We start from the raw sequence: 25,585 nt of genomic DNA, 5'->3' as shown, positions 1-25,585 counted from the left end.
CTCACTTCCTGCATTCTGGGTTATTTTTATGCACCAATATGTACTGTACGTCTTTAATAATGTCAAAAAAGTCTGCTACTTTCATGTAATGGATTGCCATACTGCCTGTGTTCATTTATAAAGCTTTGCTGTAGATGCTTCCACCCTGTATTTCAACCCTTTTAACTCTGACCTCACAGTGCTTCTTAAACATGGAATAACTTGGACACTCTGCCACCCATATGGCTGTTTAAATGCCTTGTTTTAATTGTGAATGCTTTTAACTATAAATCTACACCATAGCATATGTATCACCCTGTATTCCTACTTTTATTGATCATATATTGCTGTTGTTTGTATGCTTTTATATAAGTGATATGCATTGTTTGCTTGATTGTTTTAATGTTCATGCTTGTTGATTTCCTGAGTGTTAAATAAAGGTTTGAATGTTTTTACTGAGGAAGACAAATGCACTTTATTAAATACTGAGTGGGCTGTGTCCTCTGCACCCCTCTCCCCAAATCTTCATCTATGTGTTCATGTTCAATAAACTCTGCTTTACTCTGGTGTTAAGTGTTACAGTGAACAATTTACAGGAGGTACATTCAGTTTATGTTACCAATAATAGTGTTGGGTTTACACTATTTGGGTCTATGTGCTATACACTACATAAATAATTAACTTTTTTTTCTCTTTTCTTTAAATTATAACAAAAATGAGGTCTATTGTAGTAAAATGTTCCAATCTCCAGTTAAAGTATCTTTAGGCCACACTTGCTTGATCATTAATATTTAATGCTTGGTTACTGATCTCCAGGTTTGTTCATATATAAGTACACAGAGACCATGATTATCAAAATTCAGACATAACATGCATTGCTGGTGAAATACCCTCTCATTGCATTAATAATTATAACATTACAGTCTTGCTAATATTTTAACCAAAGTGTACAATTATCTCCACCTCTCTGGTATAATGTAAACAGTGCTTGGAGAACAAACATGCTACTACTAAGTTTTAGCGTGACAATTAGCGCCACCCAAAGGTAACAATGGATACTGCTTTCTCCTCTTGCAGAGAACTGTCGCAGCTCTTAATCCACAGTACAGCTATCTAGTGTCTAGTCAATACATGAATGAGTGAATGAATGAATCAAAATTGTTATGACAACTTTATTTTCAATCATGTGAGAATAACATTTTAGTGGCATTAATTTTTCATAGTTGATTACATTGACAAGTCAGTATTTTAAGCTAAAACATCAGCATTTGCGACTAATTTTTTTAAAGATGCAAAAAAACTAATAAAAAATGGCAGATTAATTCTATCTGCATGCTGAAGGTGAGTTGAACAAGCATATTTTGAAATAAACTGTTAAATTATAAAAAAAAGCGCCATATATTAAAATGAGCTGTGACAAATATATTCATTCAAAATGCATGCTTTGAATACTAGCATTAATTATACTCTGCATTAGGTTTAATATTGAAACACCAAATCCCCAAAAACTGCAATCACAACGCTTGAATAAATTCAGAGTCAGATCCAGTATTAAAACAAACCTCCCAAAAATGCACAAGTAGCAGAAAAACATTTAGAAAAACTGTCTAGAAAAGTACTCAAATTGCATAGTAACTGCTAGTGATAACTCGTCTAGTTTCATTGTGTTTTCTATGCTGTGTATTAAGATTGAGTGTTGGAGCTATAGCTGGTACTGGTGGAGGAGAAGGTGTAACTGTACGTAGAGGAGTAATCCACGCTGCCTCTACGAGATCCATTCCTGGAGCCGACAAGGGAACCAGGCCTGGACCCAGAGCGAGATCCTGGATTAGAGACATTGTAAGGGCTGCTGATTCCCTTGGTGGATATCGAGGAGGCCTGCAGCATTTTCATACCATTGCTTTCTTCCACCATGCAGCTGTCCATAGCTTCCTTGTAGGAGATCTTCAGTTTTGTCTTGGGACAGGTCAGATTCTTCTGGTGGCTCCGTGTATCCTGAAGTTTCTGGGCACCTTGACCATCTAGCCAGCCTCTGCGGATAGCCTCTTCAATGGTGATACGGCGTCCAGTGCCGGGCTCTATCAGGCCTCCTGTCAGGTACTGAAACTCCAAAAACCTCTGGCCGGCTTCATAGGGCAGCCATGACTCCTTCACTGCCTCTGCTGCGGACATCTTTCTCTTAGTCTTCACATCCTCAAAACCAAGAAAGGCCTTCTGGGCAGGTTTGAGCTTAGCGCTCATGCTTTCATCGATGATGCTTTGATGGACAGCATCCTGCAGCGACAGTCTCTCACCGGTGGCAGGGTTGATGATACCCCCTGTGCATGCCTGGGCCTCCAGTAGCCTCTGTGTTGTAATAGTGTCAACTATGCCTCTTCGGTGCCCTTCTGACAGAGTGATTTTCTCCAAGGTCTCTGTGTCGAATATAGCCCCCACAGGGCTGTGGTCATCAAACATCTCAGGGGGAGAAACAGTAATAGAAATACTGTTGAAGCGTTTACGGACAGTAGGTGAAGATGGTGTGGCCTGGGTGGGACTGCTGCATGTGACCATGTCATCAACATTGAGAGCTGAGATGGTCATCTCCGTGCTGCTGGTTTTGCTGGTAATTTCATCAGCAAACTGGGTCAAGGAAAGCTTTCCAGCGCGATACTGATCCAAAGACTTCTGGTCAATGACACCACGTTGCAGGCAGTCCTGGATGTCATACTGGGTTCCTGTTTTCCTATCCACTATCACCAAACGTGCAGAGCCATCAGATCCCTTGATTGTTATTTCCTCCCACTCGCACTCCTGCTCCGACAAGTCCAGGAAAGTGTCATAGTCAATTAGCTCCCGGTGATAGGCCTCCCTAACTGACATCTCCAACCCTGTGTCTGGGTCAACGATCACAACCCGCCTCTTTCGAAGGACATTGGTACGACTCTCTTGTGACTTCTGGGTCTTCTTCTTGTCATTAAGTGGCAGGAGTATTAGGCCTGTCTTGGGATCTTTTAAGCACCGGTCCTTCAGTTGAAGATATGTCAGGTTCTCCTTAGTATTAGGGTCAAAGAACCCCTTTGTGTCATCTCCTTCATAAGTTAGGATCTCATTCATATCCTTATCAAAATATCCCCTTTGATAAGCAACAGCAACATCAATACGGTGGCTCTCTTTGGGGTCAATAATCCCACCGCTGGCAATCTGGGCCTCAAGAAGACGGATTCCATGACCTTTCTCAATGAGATCTTTCTCAATAGCCTGGAAGAGCGAGATTGTCTGTCCTGTGGCTGGGTCTTTGTATCCAGTTACTGCCTTCTCTGCAGACAACAGCTTATTCTTAAACTCCTTTCCTATCAGGCCTCTCTTTGCAGCCTCTTCCACTGTCAAGAACACATTGTTCACTGGATCAACAATGAAGCCAGAAGCTGCTTGGGCCTCAAGAAGCTCCAGGGTGGTTCCTCTCATGAGCAGCCCTTCCTTCATTGCCTGATAGAAAGGCATTGTTCGGTCTTGGGCCTCATCATAGATCCCTGCAATGCAAGTAGTGCCATAGAGATAGTTCTTTAGCCTTTCTTCAATTTCTCTGCTGGTGAGTGTTGACCCTTCATCTACAGTCAGCAGTCCAGATTCGACAAGCTTTGTAACAGGGACTTCATCACGGAGACCCTTCACTGTCTTGGCCTTTTCTGGACCATGGAGCAGAAGCAAGCCGTTAACAGGCTCCACTGAACACTTCTTTCTGAGGTCAGCATAGCTGATCTTCTCTCCTGTTGCTGGGTCCAGGTAGCAGGTGGGTTTTTTGTTCAAAGCCCTGTAGAGCTCCTCATCAATAAGATTGCGATCCAAGGCCAGATCTTTTGGAAGGAACACACTCAGAACAGGGTCCAGTATGCCTCCAACAGACTCTTGAGCCTGGAGCAAGCGGATGGTTTTGTCTTTGTCTACGCGGCCCTGTTTGCAAGCCTGACCCACAGATAGTACTTTGCCAGTGTATGGATCTTTGAAGCCTAGGCTAGCTGCTTCAGCTGTTATCAAGGTGTCTCTATCTTCTGTGTCTACAATCCCTCTCGAGCAGGCGGTATCCACAGGCATCTTTTCATTAAATGCAGGATCCACTATGTAGCCTGTTGCAGCTTGAGCTTCCAGGAGCATGAGGGCGCTCTCAGGGCTGAGGAGGTTCTTGTTTTTCGCTTCAGTGAATGGCATCTTTCCTTGAGAAGCTGTTGTCATGCCAGCAATGACGCCAGTACCCTTTAGACTGAGCTGTATATCCAAAGCTACCTCATCCACGCTCTTTCTCCCCTTTAGGAGCTGGTCTAGTGTGGTTTTACTGATTATACCACAGTCACAAAGCTGGTGGGCTGTGACTTTGCGGCGCACCCCATCAAATACCAGCTTGGAAGGATCGATTGTTGGGACCTTCTCATCCGTCTGGGTCTGCTTGTTCAGAGTGCTGGGTCTTTGCTGCAGCCTCTGTATCTCTCTCTCCAGGGCATCTCTCTTGAGAGCCAGCTCTGATGCCTCCTTTTCAGAGATCAACAGACGGCTCTTGTACCGCTCCTCTACACTCTTTAGCTCCCTCATGAGCCTCTCGATCTCATTCTTCAGGGAGAGCCTGTCTCGATCAGCCTTGTCTCTGTCTGACTCAAGCTGCCTCATTTGGCTTTCTCTCAGCTCAAACTGGCTCTTCATATAGTTGAAATCTTTGACGATGGCATTCTTTTCATCCTGCAGCCGCTGCTTGTTGCGGAGCTCGGTCTCTAGTGAGAGCTTGATGCGGGTGAGCTCCTCTTCTATGCGCTGGTGACGACTTTTGTCCTGCTCTAGCAGTTTAAGCTTGGATAGCAAAGTGTCCCTCTCCAGCAGCACTTCGCTGTATTGGCTTTGGGAGCTTTGCACCATCATGGATGTCTGGGGGGAAAGATAGGAAAACACATTATTGCATGTGTAAAGAAATACCAATAAGTTATTGATTATGCAAAAAGCTGCAACTCTGATTAATTACACGTGGCTTTCCTTAGCAGCATGTTGTCAGAGCTTATTAACATATAACCTTTCTTTATCAATATCAATTTATTATTTCACAGGTCAATTGAATGTTTAGTAATGTCAAATCAGTTGTCAGTATGGACTGAACCCATTGATAACACACATGTAAAAAGATGTGTACATTACATTTGTTAAATTAATTAGTATGTAGTGAGTGAGTAATTTTTAAGGTTGTATGAGTTAATTTTAGTCACATGATGTGCAAAATAAAAGGGTGACAACATGCACGTCTAAGAAAAAGCATTTGCAAGCAAGTGAATTTCATGCAAAACTCAGAAAATGAATCACGTGTAACTAATATAAAAGGGCCACTCTGAAATCATGCTCAGTCTTAATGCACCTACAGCCATTCATGCAAAAGGAAAAAAAAAATTAGTAGGATTATGTGGAGATGCTCCTTCAACCCATTGGAAAATACCTCGATTGATTGCTTTTGGATTTTGTCTATTTCCGATTTTAGCTTTTCTCGCTCCTTGGTCAGGTCATTGATGAGAGCCTGGAGCTCCGCTGTCCTCTTGGTGCTAGTCTGAAGCTGGACATGCAAGGCTGAGATCTGAGTGGCACTTTCTCCATCAATAGCGTCTCTGCTCATCTTCAGCTCATCTCTCTCCTGTCTAACTGTCCTCAGCTCCTCCTCCAACCTCAGTCTCTCTTTCGTCAGGGTTTGCGTCAGAGTCTTCAGCCTTTCGATCTCCGTAGTGTATTCGTTAAGCTGGCGGCTCTTCTCCTCAATGGTCTTATACAGGCTTTCATTGCGCTGGTTGAGCTCATAAATTCGAGCCTGTTCCTGCTGGAGCTTCTGTTTAAGGGTCCTCAGCTCAGCTGTGACAGCTGCCAACTCCTGCTTGGTGACTTGATGCTCCCTAATGCTCTTGTCCAGAGCCTCCCGGAGAGCACTGAGGTCCTGCTCGTACTTCCTTCCAATGCTGGTGGTCTCTATCTGGACAGATTTCAGTGTGCTAATTGTGGTGGTGTGCTCTCTGCACGTATTTGTCATCCTCTCCAAATCTGCCTCCACTCTCTTTCTGCGTGTCAGCTCCTCCTGGGTTGCTTTCTTTTGCTTCTCCAGCTCAGCTTCCACTCCATCCAGAGAGCACTGAAGTTCACGGATACGGCTCTGCAGCCTTATTGAACTCTGCTCAGCCTTGGCTTTCTCACTGCTCTGCTTCTCCAGCTCTACTCGGGTGATGCGGATCTCCTGCTCAGACACTTTCAGCTTGTTAATAGACTCAAGATAGGAGGCGTTCTTTGCCTTCAGGTCTGCCTCGGCCTGTTTCAGTCGGTTGATTTCCAGTTCCAGCGCTCTCCTCTTCTTCCCCTCCTCCTCCAGGTTAAATGTTAGCACACTGATCTGCCTGGACTTTTCCTGATTGCTTTTAGTGGCCTCCTTCAGTTTGAGCTCATCCTCTCCCCCCTGCTGCTTGAGTGATCTCAGCTGAACCTCCAACTCACTGCGGATCCTTGTTTCTTGCACCACTGAGGCCCTCTGCTGGCTGACCTCCTGCTCTGCTCTGCTTTTCTGCTCTTCTGCATGAGCGATGGTCTGTCTCAGTCTCATCAGCTCCTCCTCCAGATCTCTCTTCTCAGCAGTGAGTCTGTCAATCTGCAGTCTCAGTTCTGCTGTGTCCTCTTCTTTTTGTTGCGAGGCTTTCAGGATGGTGGTCTTGGTGACGTGGATCTGTGTCTCGTATGTCTGCTTAAGTTGATTAAGCTCCTGGGTGCACTGTGTTCTTACCTTTGAGATATCAGACTCAGCATTTCGTCGACGTGTCGCTTCCTCTTCTAGCAGTATCTTCATCCTCTCCAGTTCACGTTCCTTGTCCTTCACAGACTTCTCTAAGTCAATCTTGGCCCAGTTGAGTTCTTCCAGTTCTTTCTGTCTGCGGCGAACAGCCCCCTCATACTCTTCTTGCTGGCTGGTGTAGCGTTCCTCTGCCAACCTTCTCTTCCTCTTTTCTTCATCCAGCTGGTATTTAATGCGGGTCAGCTGGTCGTTAAGCTCTTGAAGCTGGCTGTGTGTGCTGTCCAGGCTCTCCTTGGTAGCGCTAACTTGTATTGCTGTGGTTCTCTTGACTTCCTCCATAGAAATGAGCTGGTCTTGTGATTGAGAGAGCTCCAGTTTGTAGCGGGCCAACGCATCCTCCAGAGACTTGTTCTTCTGGCTACGATCCTGAATTTCCTCCTTCAGACGCCTTAGTTCCTCCTCCAACATCTCAATCTTGGTGTTCCTAATCTGAAGAGACAAAGACAAAAGGAGCCTCCGTCACCTACTTTCATATTGTTGAACCAAGCGATTTGTTTTACTGACACAAAATTATTGACTCACAGAAACAATGATGTCTTAAATGGCATCATGCATTCTGATACCTACCTTCAGCTCTTCCATATTCTTCAGCAGCTCCCCTAGGAACTTGTAGTAGTCACTGGAGCGGGTGAGTAGCTCTATGTAGCGAGACTGGAGATCAGCCGCCTGAGGGAGTTAAAATTAAAGGATGAATGCTGATGTCAAATGGAAAAGGAAATAATCCAGTCCAAAGCATTGTTTAATTTATATTGTATAAACAGAGGATTAACATACATAAGTGTGTAATGGCTCACGTGTATTCATTATATGTAACTGAAAATAGGTTTAGTATGACTTAAGGAGAGACAGCACTCATACCTCCTGTCTGACCACAGAAGCGGGGGACTGCAGCATTGTCCTCTTGTATGGAATATTAAGCAGAGTTTCCAGGCCTGAACTGTAGGAAGCCAGCTGCAGCTCGTAGTCCTGAACACAATACGGACGTTGTTATTTTTGCACCACACTTGCTTGGCATCACAGCTTGTTAACATGTATGAAAATATTTCTGAATGAAAGAAAATGGTGCACATTAAACAACTGCTTACCTTTATGGAGGCAGCACAGGTGTCTGCGTCTTTCTGCACATCCTCTACCTTCTCCTTCTTCCCTTTGATTTCAGTGTGAAGCGCCTGTGCAGTCAACAAAGGGGGGGGCGTTAAATTCACTCATCTAATCTGACATGACACTGTGCAGCCTGTGCTTCTTCTAATAAATTAATTACTTTATAAGACAAGATTTTTAATGATGTTATTATAGTGATAGGCAGAATTTCAATGAGATTAATATAGGCAGTTAGTCAACAAATTCATTTTCTTGGTCTCAAGGGCTAGTAGGTCAAACTTCATAAATCATCTGAGAGACAACTGACATTTTTGCATCACTTTTCGTTTATTCTGCTGTGTAATTTTATGGAAGCACCAACTGTCAACCCTACAATATTGTTGGAATATAGATATCGAGCATACAGCCCTGACTACAATATGTTGATGTAAACAAGGAAATACGTGCCTTCTGCTGGTTGAGGTGGTCCATTAATGTCTGGATGTCACTGAGCTTCACTGTCTGAAGGTTATCCTGGCGTTTCCTGGCATTGTCTATCCACTGTTCCAGGAGCGCACTGCTCTGCTGATAATGACTCAGCTGTTTCTCCTGCTTCTCCAAGTCCCACACTCTGAGGAGGAAAGCGTAGGAGGGAGAGGAAAGGATGAAAGGGTATTTTTACTGTTGTTTTCCAGCAATGACGAATGGAGGATGTGGAGAAACATTCCCCAGGTGTTACAGGAATATGTGTAGATATACAGACTATCCTACCTGCTGTCAATCTGGGTTTGGATGCGGCGCCAGCGGTCAGACATCTGACCCACTAGGTCTGAGTACTTGGCCAAGTCCACGTCGCACTTGTGGAAGGACTCGGAGATTTGACCATTCCAGTGCATTGCTTTAGACAGGTCGGACTCCATGGCAGTCAGCAGGTCTCTTTTTTGCTCCAGTTCAATCTTCATTTGCTTTAATAAAGAATTACAAAATAGATTCAATTCAATTTTGGGCCCATATGAAAGGGAGAGTTTGGGGGATCCTCAACCAGAAAATTTTGAGCATCAAACACTTAATTTCCTGCATTCTGGTGATTTTCTGTGCAGCAATGTGTGTATTTTCTGCATTCATATATGGTGTAAATGTCTGTAATTTTGTCAAAACAAAAGTCCTTTGCTACTTTCATGCTTTTATTTGGGTGGAGTCGGGGGTGGGGGGCAGCTGCACGTGTTCTTAATACTGTCCCCTGCATTCCCCCCTATTCTATTTAAGCCTAATTTATATCCAGAGGTCGACGCTATGAGATTTTGTGCATGATATGGTTGACCTTCATTAGAGAATGGCTATGGGCTTTGTCAGTGGTGGAAGAAGCATTCAGATCCTTTACTTTAGCAAAACAGCAGTACTGCAATATGAAAATACATAATTACTAGTGAAATGCATGCATTGAAGATGTTACTTAAGTAAAAGTACATGAGTATTATTAGAAAAATTAAGTACTCATAATACAGATAGATGGCCCACATGAGTGTTATGCTATCAGATGTTGGATTATTATAAGGGATGCACCGATCCCATATTAGGATCGGACATCAGCCGCGATATCAACATTACAGCTGGATCGGGTATGTGTAAAAGCAGCTGATCCGTAAGACCGATCCTTCCCCTTTAAATCTTTGCGACACGGGCTACGTCATACGGCACATGTGCCGCATGTCGCAAGAGTTGATTAGAGAGTGGCAAACACAAACAGCATGGAGCGAAAAATTTGGATGTGGTAGACCGATTTCCTAACCTGGAAATCCAGATGCCCCGCCCCTAGCAAATTCTAACTTGCACTGCACGGGGATCTGGCCCCGATGAGCAGGGCCCGCTGAATCGCCTATCTGACCAATCAGATCAGTCTATCCGACAGAGGCGGGCTCTGGGCGGACGTAACATTTTGAGGAGTCGAAAACTAAACAGCCAAGATGGCAGCTGCCGAAGGACCGCGTCCATTCAATTTAGCTTTGGAAGAAACGCTAAGCCAACTACACTTATGTTTTTCCTTGAGAGAGGAACAGAAGACTGCCCTAGAAGCCTTCACCTCCAGGAAGGACATTTTTGCTAGTTCGCCAACGGGATATGGCAAAAGCAATATATATCAGTTAGCCCCACTGTTCAGCAAACAAATGGGACTTAGTGCAATGAATACGTCACATTGTTTTTTGCTCTGACTGGCCATCGTGCTATCCAATTGCGTGCAGTCAGTTAGTGGTGTATCGGTGAGGGCCAGACTCAAAATCTTTCTAGATTTGAGTCTGGATTTCCAGGCTACGGATTTCCTGCATTCTGGTGGGTTTAGGGGTAGCATTCTGGAGATGGGCAATACCTACATTCATTCAAAGCCACCCCAACTTGCAGGGCCTTCACAAGTGAACCTGCATTCAGCTCAGAGTGACTGAATGCACAACCAGAAACTAGGACTTGCCTATGTGGCATATACAGTGTTTCCCCTTTATGCAACTACAATGTAACTGGAAACTGTAAATCAAAAGACTGCAGTTCAAACTAAACATAAAAAGCATGCCAAACCTTCAGTGTGCTCCGATAGCTTTCCACCTCTCGAGGGTCCATAGAGGTGGTCTCCTTCTCTGTCAGCCGGGCCTCGTGGACTTTGATGATATCTTCAGCCTGGAGAAAGCTGTGGAGCAAGGCCTTAAGAGCCGACAGCCTGTCAAAGACACATAGGCATTACGTTAAATGCACTCATTCTTGCAAATGGCTTTAAATATGTAAAAAAAGTTGTTTTGAGGTATAATCAGTAGCAATGTGATGTGATAAGGCTATAGGTATGTACCTTTGAAGGTAGGCTGGGTAGAGACCCTGCAGGGTTCCCAGTTTTTGGTTGATGATTTCCAGTTCAGAGCGGAGGAACCTGGCTTCCTCAGAGTCTGCAGGTAACCCCTCCAGCTGCTTTACGATCAATTCTCTTAGTCGCAGGTAATCGTCATGAATGGAGTCCAGGTCTTGTTGCACATTCTGGATAACAATGTGTAATAATAGTTAATTTTTCTTCTTTTTTTTTAAGTGCTAGTTACATTTCAACCACATTTCGCACATTTTTAAACCCCCTCACATTTAATTAGATAGAATAAATGAAAGGTTACACACCTGCAGCTTCTGGATGTGCACTGAGCACTCGTGCACACTGTTCTCCCCCAGGTGAACATGGAGATGACTGGTGAGACCGGACTCAGCCAGCTCCAGCCTGCCTCGAAGTTCTTGCAGACTATTGAGCAGGGTGAGGCTGAGGGTAGAACTGGGTGGCGGAGGCTGGGGTTTGATCTTCTTGGGTATCTTGGGAGTTGAGGGCTTGGAGGTTTCCTGTTTCTGGGCTTTAACCTCCACAACATCCTCCCCTTTATTGGTTGGTAAACAATTTGGAGTATTAATATGTACATATAGTGAAAAAAACAGTATTTTTCCTGACAATTTAGTGATAAATAATTTTTTTTTACACTCACTGTAAGTCGGCAGCTGGATAATCAGTGTATCATAGTGGGTCTGGGCTTGATCAACGTGACCCTGGATAGTTTTCTTCTCCTCCTCCCCGAACAGCTCAGAACCCTGGCTGGTGCGCATGAACTCTTGGTAGTGAGTCTCCAGTCTTTTGATGACACTGCGGTACTCCTCGGGACGCATCTTGGACAGCTGCGAGACAATGGAGAGGGGTGGGGTTAGGCAAAAGACACAGGAGCTGAGCGAACTCCCACAGACAGTGTTTCAGATGAGACGGAAACGGAGTCTAATTCAGTTTTGCTTGACATGAAAACAGTGACTTATAGTAATAGTTATAGGGAAACACAACTTGAATTAAGAATTCAACCAATGTTTGTGAACATGAGTTAGTCTCTCTCTTAAGGCCAGAAACAAGAGAAGTAAGTCTCTAACGAGCTGATCCATAAACACTGGCTTTGTCCGAAATTCCATACTAACATGCTATTTAGTGGGCTAAAACAGTATGAGGGATTTTTTTAGTGTCTGAAACCTTTCTATGACACCAACTGTAAGTGAATTGCATACTATTTCTGGTGAAATATTAAAGTTACAAAAAAAATGTATTTTTTAATTGCCCATACAGCCTTGGTTGCCCCAGGCTTCCATGGTTACCTGTCTCCAACCAGCAAAAAGGCGCTTAAGCCTAGTTCACATTACACGATTTTCACCACGATTTTGACGTTGCAGAGGATCTTGAGAGCCACCTTGGGTCAGAGGTGAGTCGGCAGATAGTCTGCCATGATGAGTCCTCGTGTGTGAACAAGCCTACGAGCAAGTCGCCCCCTCGTCTGCGACTGGGACTGGATATCTGGCATGATAGAAAACTGGAGAAGTGTGACACGACTCACAAAGAGCGGGATATGTCCCACGTCAGCACGCAGGAGGACGGAAGAAATGTGAGGAAGACAAGCCGCAGGGTTGCCAGGTCCACTTATTAGCCGCGAGTATGGGCTTGTTTCTAAAGTGGAGCTGCTTATTTGGGCTTGCTCTCTAAACATCGCCTTCCTCTATATATATCTGTCTAATAAGTTATTTAAACGCATGATAGCATGTCGGACTGCAGTCGCTTCTTTTGGGCTTGTTTCCATAGCCCTGGTTGCTTGTTTCTCTCCCAAGATTTGGCAACGCTGAGTCAAGCCAGCAAGCAACAACAACAATGGCGGCGTCCACAGGATCACGGGGAGCGTGTAGTGTTTGGACCCAGGCCCTGGAGGCTGATCTGATTCAGCACTGGGAAGAATATCCATGGCTTTACGATGTGTCGTCTCCAAGTTAAAAAATGTAGTTTGGTGACATCACCGCGTTATCTGGGGCTCTGTCGGCGAGGGCTCGGTGAAGAAATCTTGTGGTGTGCACACACGAGACTCCCACTGACAGAAACACACATCGCCAGGTATGAACACTCAAAAGATTACGATAGTCTCCGCGATGCAAAGTCAGGGTGAAAAGCGTGTAATGTGAACTAGCCTTAAGGATGTGCCGTGGTAATTACGGCTCAGTGCATCCAATGCATCCTATGTTGAATAACATAGTGCATGGCATGCGATTTCGGACGCAGTCAATGATGGGAGGCTCATTTTGTGGACCCACAAAATTTTTGTTTTCTTTTTTTATACCCAAATAAGCTTTACTCTGTTGAAGTGTTCTCAGTTCTGAAAAGGAAAATGTACCCATGTACTCTGGATGCTCTCAGTGTCATCTGGAACATCTTTCCCAATTCATTATCTGTGGAGCAGCTCCAGACTTTATCCCCTATGACATCACAAATTTGAGTTCAAGCACTCTCGTTTTTGAACTTGGGAGAGTTCATATCTGCCAATATTTCTGGACCATCTTAAACCACAGGGATAACATGTATGACTTTTGAAATTGGGCGTAGTTTCCCTTTAAGTTAACTGCATTCTTAGTAATATCTTACCATGCTGACAGTGAGGGAGTTGATGTAATTGATGTCTCTGAGGCAGTACTGCCACGAGATGAGACTCTTGATGTTGATGTAGAGCTGGTTCCAGATGCTCATGATGGCGTCGTAATACTGCTCATTCCTAGGGAACAGCACACGCCATTAATATGCAGACAGTACATGATAAACATAATGGAATATTTATCAAAGAGTTTGTCATGTTTTCATTTTAACAGACTGATTACTTATCGCTACTGCTTTTAAAAACCTTTTAAAATCTACTAGTCAACAAAATATGTTACCATCCAAAAACAAAGCTTGTTTTTCTATCTCCAATACCTGAACAGGATTTTCACAGACCTACACTGACTGAATGGTTCTTACTTGTTGGCGAGGCCGATGCTGAGCGGGTTTGGTGGGGGGATCAACAGACACACAGAGGGAATCAACATGTCCAGACCTCCAGGTCCCGTCACCAGCCACTTGCTGCGCTGTGAGTTATCCTTCAGGATGCCCTCATTTCCTTTCAAAATCCCCTTCTGAAGCACAAAACAGATCATATGACCAGGGGAAACAATATTCCAGAACATACTTGGTGCCTGTGTGCGTATGACACAGACAGAAGAACTTGTATCCCACCTGGTCTTGTTTAAAGTCACACAAGGCCCGCACTATGACGGGGCTGCTGCTCTTGTCCTCAGGGTTGCGAGGTTTCAACCTGACGATGGTCTTGGATTTGTTGACCAGACTTTGGACCTGCCTCTTGTTCTCCATGATTCGCTCCCTCTCCATCTGTGAATGTGCAAAAATCAGATGTGTTTGTTTAGGTGGAGACAGTACAGGTGAAGAGGGTACAGCTTTTAACGAATGGATACCAGCATGGAAGTTCTACAGTTAATTATTTGTTGATTTACAAGTTGTATACATATGCATATGAGGCAGTCTAATTTAGATTAGATGTATTTGCATCACTTGCAACGCCCATAATGTGAATACTTTCTGAATGCCCTGCAGGTGGTGTCTATATATTCTTGTTTTTATTATACATTTTATACCTTGTTGTGTGCACTTTATCTTGTACTATTTAATACTTGTCTCTTTCCAACTTGCAGAAGAATTCCTATGAATCTCGAGTGAGTGCAAGTGTACAAATGGCAAATAAAGTTATCTTATCTAAATTTCCAGAACGGAAATCTGAACCACTGGATAAAGCCAGGTTCAAATTTCTTGTTTTCATTTCACTGAGTCAAAGGTTTTATAAAAGGAATTCAGGACATCTCTTTTCAGCCCTCCGTAAATCAAATCAAAAAATCAATTTTTGCTATGTTTTTAGGCATAAAATGTTTTATAAATCAGGCCATGACTATACATGAACAACCACTTCTGTAAAAACCTCCAGAGGAGATAGAGACAGGAATAAAAGTGCAAGGTTTGGTGCACAGTATGTGCTGGTAAGTCCTTTTAAAGGTGGAGATTTCTCATTCAGAGTATGAGAAAATGTTGAGAAGATGGCCTTTAAAGATAAGAATTGTCAATTTTTATGCATTTTAAGGCGAAATATATCTTGCGAGCTCTAGATAAAGCCCAGCTGGATACTACTCCAGGTGGAGGTGTCTCGTCCTCGGTCACATCCAGACCTTGAAAATAAGGCTGTAACCGGTCCCATTCCTTGCAACAGAGGCATTCCTCTTCTGTGGGCACTGGGGCACAGCATTCACAGGTACACCACCAATCTCCAGAGCTACGCAGCCTTGCAGCAGCCATTCCTCCTCTCTCCTCCTCCATTCTTCAATTTCACAAAGCTCTTCGTGAAATTGAAGAACGGAGGAGGAGAGAGAGAGAGGCGCAACAGGTAGAGGACGAGAGATTGGTGGTGTACCTGTGAATGCTGTGCCCCAGTGCCCACAGAAGAGGAATGCCTCTGTTGCAAGGAATGGGACCGGTTGCAGCCTTATTTTCAAGGTCTGGATGTGACCGAGGACTTGACACCTCCACCTGGAGTAGTATCCAGCTGGGCTTTATCTAGAGCTCGCGAGATATATTTCGGCCGCACTTTGGAAAGCAGAGCTAAATGGTAAACAAACATGGCAGCACACCGGTAAGGTAAGACAACACGTTTACATGTCGTTTTCTATATGTTCTCTGACATTTATCCTACCGATATGAGGCGGTCTTTGTGGAAAAAAGCTTGTTTAGTGGACTAACTTTGCACTAGAAGGTTGCCCGTTCACTTAGTTTTAACAGGTCTGACGCTACTACGCGCCCCGGCTGTATCTAGGCTAATGGCTAACATGCTAACTATTATTTTTATGTCACTAGTCACTTGAAACAAATTTAGGACGATAGGAGACAGGTTGAAATAAACCAAAATTTCCCTTTAAGTCAACTATTTTTTTATCTAACACGTTTTCTGAATTTTCATGTTTAAATACACGAAATATGCATTATCTGACTAAATAAACAGAAATCTGAACTAGTATAAACACCTAAATGTGTATGTTGAACATTTTCTTCCAGCTAGTCTGAAAGTCTTGACCAGTTCATGAAAAAAACTGCAGTACACCTTTAGTGTCTCTTTTTACCTGAGCCACTGAACACCACAGATTTAAGGTTCCAAACTATACAACATGACTTAGGATTCCATTTAGACTCTTAATAAAACCTGGTCAAACCAGTTCACCAGACAGGCAAATTGTTTTAGCCCGTTTTGTGCTTCACACCTGCAGAGGAATATGTATGTCTAGGTTTGAGTGTAATGATACCTCCAGGTTTCTCAGGAGGTCATTGAGGTTCTCCAGCGGGGTGTTCTTGTCGCAGGAGAACTTGCTCCGGATCATCTCGTGCTCCTTCTGCAGCTTCGCGTAGGTCTCATTGGCCTCCTTGAAAAACTGAAGGTGGCAGCAAAAAGCTCTGATCAGTGTTCACATGAAAACACACAGGGCACTACTGTCACAGCAGTGACTGAGCACTTACTTGGCTGTAGGCAGCATTCTCCTTCAAATGGTTATGGATACACTTGGTGATCTGGAGAAGCCAGCTCCACTGGGTCTGTAAGGTGTCCATGTAGGCCTGTGGGCGCACACAGAGTCGTCACTACAACACCACTGAGTCATTTCCTGTTTAGGGTGGAAAACACACAGGAAAGACAAAGCGACTTACTTCGATCTTATCTGAGGCAGGGTGGTTGTTGTTCAGGAGCCCGTCTGCTTTCACCTTCAGCTTGTTGAGGTCCTTCTCTTTCTCCTCCAGGTCCCTCATCAGACCCTGTCAGGAGAACAGAAAGTAAGGGACCCCATAGGCTAGACTTTGACCTTTAAGAGCCAGATTTGTCAGGGTTCTTGCAGATTTTTTAAAGTCCAATTTAAGACCTATTTAAGACCTCAACAAAGAAAAAACGCATTAATACACGGCAGCAAACATAACGTTCACATATCATCGGTGCTCCAGTGCCTGATGCTTTAACTCCCATCGTCCCAAGTTTTTTAGTATGTTTTCTGAGTTGCCTCGATGTCGTTACTTGTGACCACGTTACGAGTAATAAAGTAATAAAATCCTATAACTAATCATGTAACTAGATACAGTAATATGTAGATTTGATTAGGTATTCAGACATGTCTCCGTTAGTCTAAGTTTCCTCTCAAAAATAAGACTTTTTAAGACATTTTATGGCCTTAAATTTTCAAAATCAAATTTAAGACTTTTTAAGGATCTGCAGGAACTCTGTGTGTATACCAATTACTCGCCCAGTATTAGGCTGAATTCATGAATAAAACTGTTTCTCGCATGTGTCTGGTTCACAAAAAAAATCTGCTTTTCCAAACAAACAGCCCTTTCAAACAGGAAACTATACTCAAAGTGAAACTTACCCATGCTCTCTTCAAAGCCAGACTCCATAGACAAAAACACTAATTTTACTTTGCTGGAAACAGCAGCTGCTGGTCTACTGCTGCCACTATTTGTTGGTTTGTGTGTGCTGTTGTGTGACTTCGGTGTATGTGAACTGACTCTTTAACACACTAAAGTCACACAATAATACACACAAACCAACAAATAGTGGCAGCAGTAGACCAGCAGCTTCTGTGTCTGTCAAAGTAAAATTAGTATTTTTGTCAATGGAGTCTGGCTTTGAAGAGAACATAGATTCATTTCATTTTCATTTCAGCTCCCCATCGGAGAGGGCTGTCTGACAGCAAGGTAATGTGTTCGGTAAGTACTGAGCATACGACTGGATAAGAGAGACTTGGATTATACTGCACAAATTGTGTGAGAGTTTGTTCAGAGATGTTCTTATGTAGTTTTTGCTCTTGTTAAATGTGAACAAGACTTCTTCACAAACTCACATAACATGAGGTGAGTAATTGACAAATACAAATGTTTATTTGGAGGGTGACATACTGCTTCAAGCTAAAACCACACCCCTAAACTAAGACAGAAAAATCCAAGGTCAGCTAGAGATCCTTACGGAGTAGCTCTCTTGCTTCCGGGGGATATACTGGTCAATGTTCTTGTCTCCCCAGTCGAACATCAGCTCCTCCTCCTCTCTCTCATTCACCCACATGATGGCTCGGGAGATCTCGTCGATGATGCCTTGAAGCTCACGCAGCTGATTCACCCGGCTGTGGGACATTTTCTGAGGCAGACACAAGTTTAATTTATGAATATAATTTAAGATAGTGTTCAACAAATTGAAAAGAAAGCATTTTTGTAGGAGTGTTGTCCTACCTGCAGGCTTTCCCATTCTTGTTCCAGGATGGACAGGTTGTACTTGTCGCCCCTCATGTTCTAAAAAAGACATTTTGCTTTTAGCTCAGCTTTAAATAAGATTAGAAAACTTGTGCACACATGATGCACATCCTCCTTAACCAACATGATATTCAATGAATCCAGGTCAAAGGAAATGAGCGACTAAAAAAAAGCTTCAAAACAGGGAAACAGAATGACCACGTACTAGTTCATCTCTGGCACGGTCTACTTCCTGGCTCCTCTGGATAGAGCTGTGGTTTTTGCTGTGGGTCATGATTTGCTTGTCTATGGTTTCGGCGTCATCCCCCCACGGAGCCGTCTCAATCATGCGCTACAAGATGCAGGATCACAGTTAATGAGCTTTGGAAATGTAATAACTGCTGCACACAATTACAGCATCAAAATCAACCTCAACTGAAGGGAAATAACATATTTTGTGGAACATGACTGAACAATGGTTTATGACATAATGTATACCATATGTATACCAATTCAAAAAAGAGGGCTTGTGTTAACTCTTATTTCTTATTGTCAATAAACTCCTTGAAAACAACAAACAGCATACTTTCTAACCTCCCTGCTCTCCACCCAAAGCCCATTCACTCCTACTGAAGATTTAAATTTTTAAAAAATAGGTCACAAACACATCGCTTTATTTTTGAAAGCAATTTCAAAAACCCAGCTGGGTACTGTGCATTTTGGTAAATCCCACTCAAACAAATTGTGCATTTGTTGGGGACTATTTTCAGCTGCGAATGAATACACATTTGGTGCTCTAGTGAGTACTTGCAACAGCAGGACAGTGTATGTGGAACTGACTCCAAATAAATTAGTGCCCAATGTTCATCATGATGAAGGAATATGCAACACAGCCTAACAGTGGGGCTCACTGGTGTGTTCTTAATAGTTTTTGGATAACAACGAGGGTCTAGAGCACAGAGGAACGGGTTTATTAGCTTTAGCCACAAAGGCAATAGTTAAAAGTGAGATCAACTCATTGTTTTAGTCTTTTCTTGTTTTGTATTGTTTTGTTTTCCCAGAAGTTGGAATTTATTTCAGTCTGCAAATAGAAATAATATGCACATACATCACGTATTAATCTACAAATTCATGTAAATAAAGTCACAGCCTCTCACAGAAAATGGCAGATACTTATACAGGACTTATACTGCCTCTGATACTGCCTCTGATACTGCCTAAAATATCGGGTATCGGCGAGTACAGCCTATGACCAACCCGATACCACGTAATGCCTCATGTCATTACGCATACGCACGCTACAGGCAAACGAAACGGAATCAGAGCGGAGTTTAAAAAGCATTCTACTGTAGCCTTTAAAATGTCTTTTTCACCAAATTGTGTGGCTGCACTTTAACCTGTGTCTTGATCTTTGTCAACACTGCATAATAATAATTAAAAAAAAGTTTTATGGCATTCATTCTACTATTATGTATTTATTTCTTAATATTTTACATAGAGTTTTAGGAGTTGAGACATACAACAATTCATATCCCATCTATTTTCTTTTTTTACATGCTAGTATCGGATCGGTACTCGGTATCGGCGGATACCAAAGGTTCAGGGATCGGAATCAGCATCAGGAAGGAAAAAAGTGGTATCAGTACATCTCTATGCAAAACATTGCAATCAAATAATTTAACATAACTTAGACACTACTGCAGTTCGAAACAGGTGTAGGCTGAAGCTACAGTTGTAACACCAACCTTTTAAACAGCACATCATATTTAGCAGATATTATTCTAGTTTCTGGAGACACTGGCGAGCGTGTTTGTATGTTTTTTAGGTGTGTTTTTAATCCTGTCTTGTATGTTGTGTGTATGTCGTCTATTTTTATTATATTTTATATGGACCTATTTTTGAGTCTGAAATAAAGATTGATTGATTGATATTTAGCAATCAATGACAAAACAGGCAAACAAGGCAACATAGCAACAAAAGGCAGCTTCCTGTATCCTGTTCTTCTTCGTCAGTATTACAGTCTGATCGTCCATTTTCATATTTGATCAATACCTTATTTTTACACCTTTCTTTAAACCCACTTAATGTTCTACATGTTCCTTCACCACTGTTTTTTGGAACATAAAAATACGCCTCAAAGCACTTTGACTTTCTCTCTTTTGAAACAACTTTTGTACACTTTCAGGTAATAATATGAGCTGTTTTCAAGTCAAACAAATCTTCAAATTTTATAGTCTTAAGTTTAATATATAATGAGTTTGTTGCCTCTCTGAATGAGGTTTTGCTCCCAATTTTTCTGGCTCTCTTTTGAAGTATGAAAACTGGATTTGGATTTGTTTTATATGCATTTCCCCACACTTCCACACAATACGTAATGTGTGGCAGAATAAACAAACAGTATAAGGTGTATAGTGAGGCTTAATTTAATTTCTAATACCAATCACAAGTTTCCTGTTTGTGTTGGCTGCATGATTACCAAAAACTATCACTGTAAGTGTTAGTTTCTTAGAATAAAACCATATATTTAGCATTTCCAATTCTTTCCCTGTTGTATCCAAAAGTTTTAATTGCTTTAACTATAATAAAAACACACAGTGAGCCATCCTTATTTTCTAGGGAAACATAATGCTATGTCTCCACACATACACTGCTGTGCCGTCCCTGCTCTGAATTCCCCGACCTTACGTCCGTCCTTCCGCTCTTTGTCCTCTAGGTGTCAGCCTGTAATCATTAAGTCCGTTGTCAAGCAGGAAACTATCCCAACTATTCACCCCCTTGTTAGCAGCCCTCAGCTTTGATAAGTGCTCAACCAGCGAACCGACCTCAGCCAGTCCGGGCTCTTTACTTGCATTTTTTCTCTCTCTTTCAAGGCTTTTGTTCTCTCACCACTCCCTTTTCCTTCATGACTCCTTGGCTGAGGCTACACACACAACTTGACTGTAAAGAGACTGTCTGCAGTACAGCTAATACTCAGAGTAGCAAGGTCAACAATGGCTTATGTTGCACTGTAGATACAAGACTACAAGCAGGAACATTAGAGAGAGAGACAGTAGGTAAAAATGGCAAGTGATATGTTGCCAGGTTTGGTGATATAAAAAAGGCAAAATCTAGAGTACAAAGACTGTGACAGAAAAACACGCAAAGAACTGTTTTTATATCGGATGACAAGGACTGAATGATTAAATATAAAGGGCGAGGCGTGAGTGGTGACAGACTGACAGGGTGTGTTTTAGGTCGGGTGGGAGGGTTCGGGAGGTAGAGACAGTCGAAGGGCGTTTTCCCATGAGCGTGTTAGAGTTCTGCTGAACTGCCCTGTTCCATAACATCTGACTCAGTGGTGAGTGTCAGATTTCACACTCCTTTAACTTCTACTTTTCTTTTGCTCCCACAGCGTCTTTATCTGCCTCACTCTGTGTGTGTGTGTCTCTCTCTCTCTTTGCCTTCCTCTCTTGCCGTCTTTGTCTCAAATGGCAGAGCTCTTTCCTCTCCTTTGTTTCAACCCTTCTCCGCCTCCCCTGGCCTCTTTCACTCACGGATCAGGTTTTGGCAGCGTGTCCAGATGGTTTCAGTTACGGGAGGTCAGAATAAGAGATAGTGTAAGTGCATCCCCCCCCCCTTCGTCCTGCCTTCACATAAAAAATGGTGCGCCCTAATTCAGGCAGGCATATCGGCATGCACACACATGCAGGTGCAACTATTCAAACTGCTAAAATAACAGCTTGGCACTGAGTTTTACCAGGACATTTGTGGATGAAATTCATCTCTATTATCATTTAATGATGGTGCAAATCAGTAATTACAAGTAAAGTGTAATTAAAACGGAAAATGAGTGATCAAAGCACAGATAATTTAATTACACATGTGTATTACTGTATATGTGATTCCTACCTACATTTACAATATTGTGATGGGCCTTAATAAAGGAAAAAGATTATTATGTAATACTGATTTCAACCACATCACCCATATTTCTGTGCTTTTGTTCTCTGATGTCTCTGACGTATGAAGAGCTCACCTTCTGTTGGGCAATCCAGGCCATGGCATCATTAAAGATCCTCCCCCCCTCGAGGGAACCCACGCTGCCTCTGTTCCGTCTCGTGGTCATACTGCCAACTAATTGCTGTTGGATAAGACCATGCATGTGCTGCATCTGTTCTACACTGTGGGATTGTACAAAAAAGGAAAATACTTTGTGAGTCTTCCAGGGGCACACTGAGCACTCAGCTTCAAAGAGCTCAGCTGGGCAAATCCGGCTGAATAGGAAGAATGTTGGCAAATAACTCCTCAGAGTTACTTTGTCTTTACAAGGTTCAGTTCGACTTGAAAGTAAAATTCAGATGCTTCTCTACAAGTTCAAACACCAGCTTGTGTTACCTTTTAACCTTTAAGGCATGTTGGTGTGTGCATGTTCATGAATGAACACATGCAAATGCAAACATGCAAAGACAGCAAACACTTTGCAAAGGCAAACAAACGCACACTGCATCTTGTGTTACCTTGCGAAGACGTCATTGGGGATGCGCATTTGCTGCAGGTCTCTGCCACAGACCTTCATCTGCTCCATGGTCTCTGCGGCCATGATCATGAGCTTCTCTGCCTCCATGGCTGGACCCCCCTGTGAAACCCACACAATATACACACTGAACTCCACCCACCTGCAACACTTGTGACGGCAACATCGTTATAATTACCACTAAAAGTGAAACACACATGTCATCAGTGTAATCTGCATGCTACACTTACACCCTGGAGAATCATCTTGGCTCTCTGCAGGTATTCCTGGCACTGGCTTTTCAGGAACAGAGCCTTCTGTTGAATTGCTTGCACACTGCACGTGAAGAAAACACAACAATGCATTTTCAGAGCTTGAAATGTAGCTTCAGATTATATCAGTGTGTTATAAGCACTCAATTATGCACAGCTAGTATCTCTGTGTGGTTTTCTAAGCCTGTAATAAGCACTATTTTCAAGAGAGACACTGTTAATATAGTTAATAGGTTACAAGATTGGTATAAATGCTTGTAAATGATCAGTGGGTGTCGTGGAAATAAATGTAAAATGTCAGATCTCTTAATGAATTGATGAGGAATAATCCTTTGTATTTAAATTCAACACAATCTCATTCAATGTTGTGTATAGGTCATGGGGCATGAGTATGTGTCATCAATGGGTCACCACCTAGGAAAAATAACTAACCAATAACTTTCTCTCTTTAAAGAGCTCCACAAAAACGTGTTTTATTCACTTAACCTTTGCTCAGCAGGAGTTAAGCATTTAAAAAAAAGGAATTTTGAAAAGGAAATAGTTGAAAAAGCTCTGGCACAGACTGTTAACACTGACATGTTGCTGACTGATAGTAGCGGGAGGACATTTTGAGGGGCGTGTGCATGTATATCCTCTGTTGTAATTCAGAATAATCAGCAGTGACACAACTGGGATAACATGGAAACACACTTACGAAATAATTATAAGAAATGACGTTTTAGACAAAAACGTGGGAAACATGAAAGTACAGTTTCAGCTACAGAAATTTAGGATACTTCACGTACCTGTAGCAACAATTAGCTCTGACAGACTTCACCTGTCTGCTATTCAGCGGTGAGCTAGCCTTTTTGAAACCTGTTTGATGACATTTTTCTTTTTAATTGCGCCTATAGTAACGACATAATCCTCCAAAACATTTCCAAATGGGTTAATGCCTTTCCTTGGAAACAGCTGACATAATAATTCTCAAGAGTTTGTTGCATTTTGTTTGTTCGGAAGACCCTGAACTTTTCTTTACATGAGTTTTAATGGCTAATTGAAGTACACCCTGGTGCCGTGACACTCATTTTAAAGCAATTTTAAAGTCTTACCTGACTCCTCCACCACCTCCTCCACCTCCTCCACCAGCACCCATGGCGAGTTTCTGTGCACCCCCGCCGTGCATGGAGGTCCTGGAGTAGGTGTAGGTGTATCCGTCCCCTACTTGGTAATCTCCCTGGAAGCCGTTTCCACCGACGAACACGTCGTTTCTAAAACTTGGACTCGACAAATCCTGCCGCGAGTTGCTTCTCTGGCCGATGGTAGCCAGCTTCGAGTTGGAGCCGTACATACTCATGTTGATGAGTTGTTGTTTTTTCCCCAGATGTTTAAAAGAAAGAATAAAGTTAGTTTTGCTCCGCTGTCCAGACAGAGGACAGACCGCGCGCCTCTCCCCTCCCCGTCTCCTGTTGCGCAGATAATGCAGCTCTGCTGTGAATAGACGGAAGCTGACCGCTTTTGGAGAGAAACCACACCTTGCTGTGTTTACGAAACACTCGTGCACCCACTTGCCTGTGTGTGGGAAGATTATGGGCTGTCATTTGTTTCTCCTAAAAAGTTGTGTTGCAATCAAAACTTTGACTTTTCAATTGAATTATGATGAAATACAACTTGTGTTTAACCTTATGACTAATTATGTTATTATCTATTAAGACACAGGGCTGGGGAAAGTGACTTGAAGCTTAATAGATAATCTACTTTGCCCTATTCTTAGTTAATATGAGAAGCAGCCTGTGTTTCTACAATAAAAGCAATTATTTGCCAATTTTCAAAACATTCTATAAATTAGGAGACTTTTAATTATGTCTGTGGTCAATTTAAGACCACATTTGTCATTGTATTGTGACATCTATTGGATTTTCTTTTATTGCAAGGTGCACCCATGGATGGATTGCAGAACAGGCCTAACAGGACACAAGCCCAGGGGCCCAAAATGTCAGGGGCAGCCCTCGCCCTCAGTTGCAACATGTCACTCAAATTAGCACAGGCCAGACAGGGACCAAAATTGACCACAAAGAGACACAAAGAGACCACAAAGAGATGCAAAGAACTGCAAAGAGACACAAAATAACTACAAATGACAAACAGCAAGAAAAAGATGCAAAATGACTACAATGTGACACAAAACAACCAAAAAAGACATAAAATTATTCCAAAGAGACACAAAATAACCTCAAAGAGATGCAAAGGACTGCAAAGACACGCAAAATGACTACAAAGTGACACAAAACAACCAAAAGAGACATGAAAGTACTCCCAAGAGACACAAAATAACTACAAAGATGGGCCAAACAACTAGTAAGAGACACGAAAAGACCACAAAGAGATGCAAAATAACTACAAAGACAGGACAAACAACAAGAAAAAGATGCAAAATGACTACAATGTGACACAAAACAACCAAAAAAGACATAAAATTATTCCAAAGAGACACAAAATAACCTCAGAGACCCAGTGACTAAAGACACAATAAACAAAAGACACAAAACTACTACAAAGTGACACAAAACAACAAAAACAGACATAAAATTACTTCAAAGAGACGCATATAACTACGAGGGGCCAAACAACCACAGAGACACAAAAAGACCACAAAGAGATGCAAAGGACTGCAAAGAGACACAAAATAATGACAGAGACGGGCCAAACAACAAGAAAGAGATTCAAAATGACTATAAAGTGACACAAAACAACCATAACAGGCATAAAATTACTTCAAAGAGACACAA

The 25,585-nt window shown here is 42.6% G+C and overlaps 1 protein-coding gene across 3 annotated transcripts; it reads right to left on the bottom strand.

The window, feature by feature from the left end:
- Nucleotides 1-1,137: 1,137 nt before the first annotated feature.
- Nucleotides 1,138-24,286, bottom strand: dspa (desmoplakin a). Of its 3 annotated transcripts, none has more exons than XM_033650110.2 (24): nucleotides 23,909-24,285; nucleotides 22,797-22,881; nucleotides 22,550-22,668; nucleotides 22,069-22,213; nucleotides 18,280-18,405; nucleotides 18,054-18,113; nucleotides 17,794-17,961; nucleotides 16,491-16,595; nucleotides 16,305-16,400; nucleotides 16,094-16,219; nucleotides 13,971-14,123; nucleotides 13,716-13,870; nucleotides 13,347-13,473; nucleotides 11,395-11,581; nucleotides 11,042-11,289; nucleotides 10,728-10,909; nucleotides 10,463-10,601; nucleotides 8,666-8,859; nucleotides 8,363-8,525; nucleotides 7,900-7,983; nucleotides 7,673-7,780; nucleotides 7,382-7,480; nucleotides 5,429-7,243; nucleotides 1,138-4,872 (listed from the first exon to the last, which is right to left on the bottom strand). In XM_033650110.2, exons 1-24 carry the CDS (start codon nucleotides 24,151-24,153, stop codon nucleotides 1,663-1,665), a joined length of 8,139 nt encoding a protein of 2,712 aa, XP_033506001.2. In that variant the 5' UTR covers nucleotides 24,154-24,285; the 3' UTR covers nucleotides 1,138-1,662. The 3 variants fall into 3 exon arrangements, with proteins under 3 accessions (XP_033506001.2, XP_033506002.2, XP_078029504.1); XM_033650111.2 differs by having other exon boundaries at nucleotides 6,746-7,243; XM_078173378.1 differs by having other exon boundaries at nucleotides 11,042-11,581; nucleotides 23,909-24,286.
- Nucleotides 24,287-25,585: the final 1,299 nt, after the last annotated feature.

Source organism: Epinephelus lanceolatus, chromosome 12 (genome assembly GCF_041903045.1).
Source record: "Epinephelus lanceolatus isolate andai-2023 chromosome 12, ASM4190304v1, whole genome shotgun sequence".
NCBI lineage: Eukaryota > Metazoa > Chordata > Actinopteri > Perciformes > Serranidae > Epinephelus > Epinephelus lanceolatus.
The sequence above is the reverse complement of the archived record's forward strand: the minus strand, read 5'-3'. Positions and strand labels throughout refer to the sequence as shown.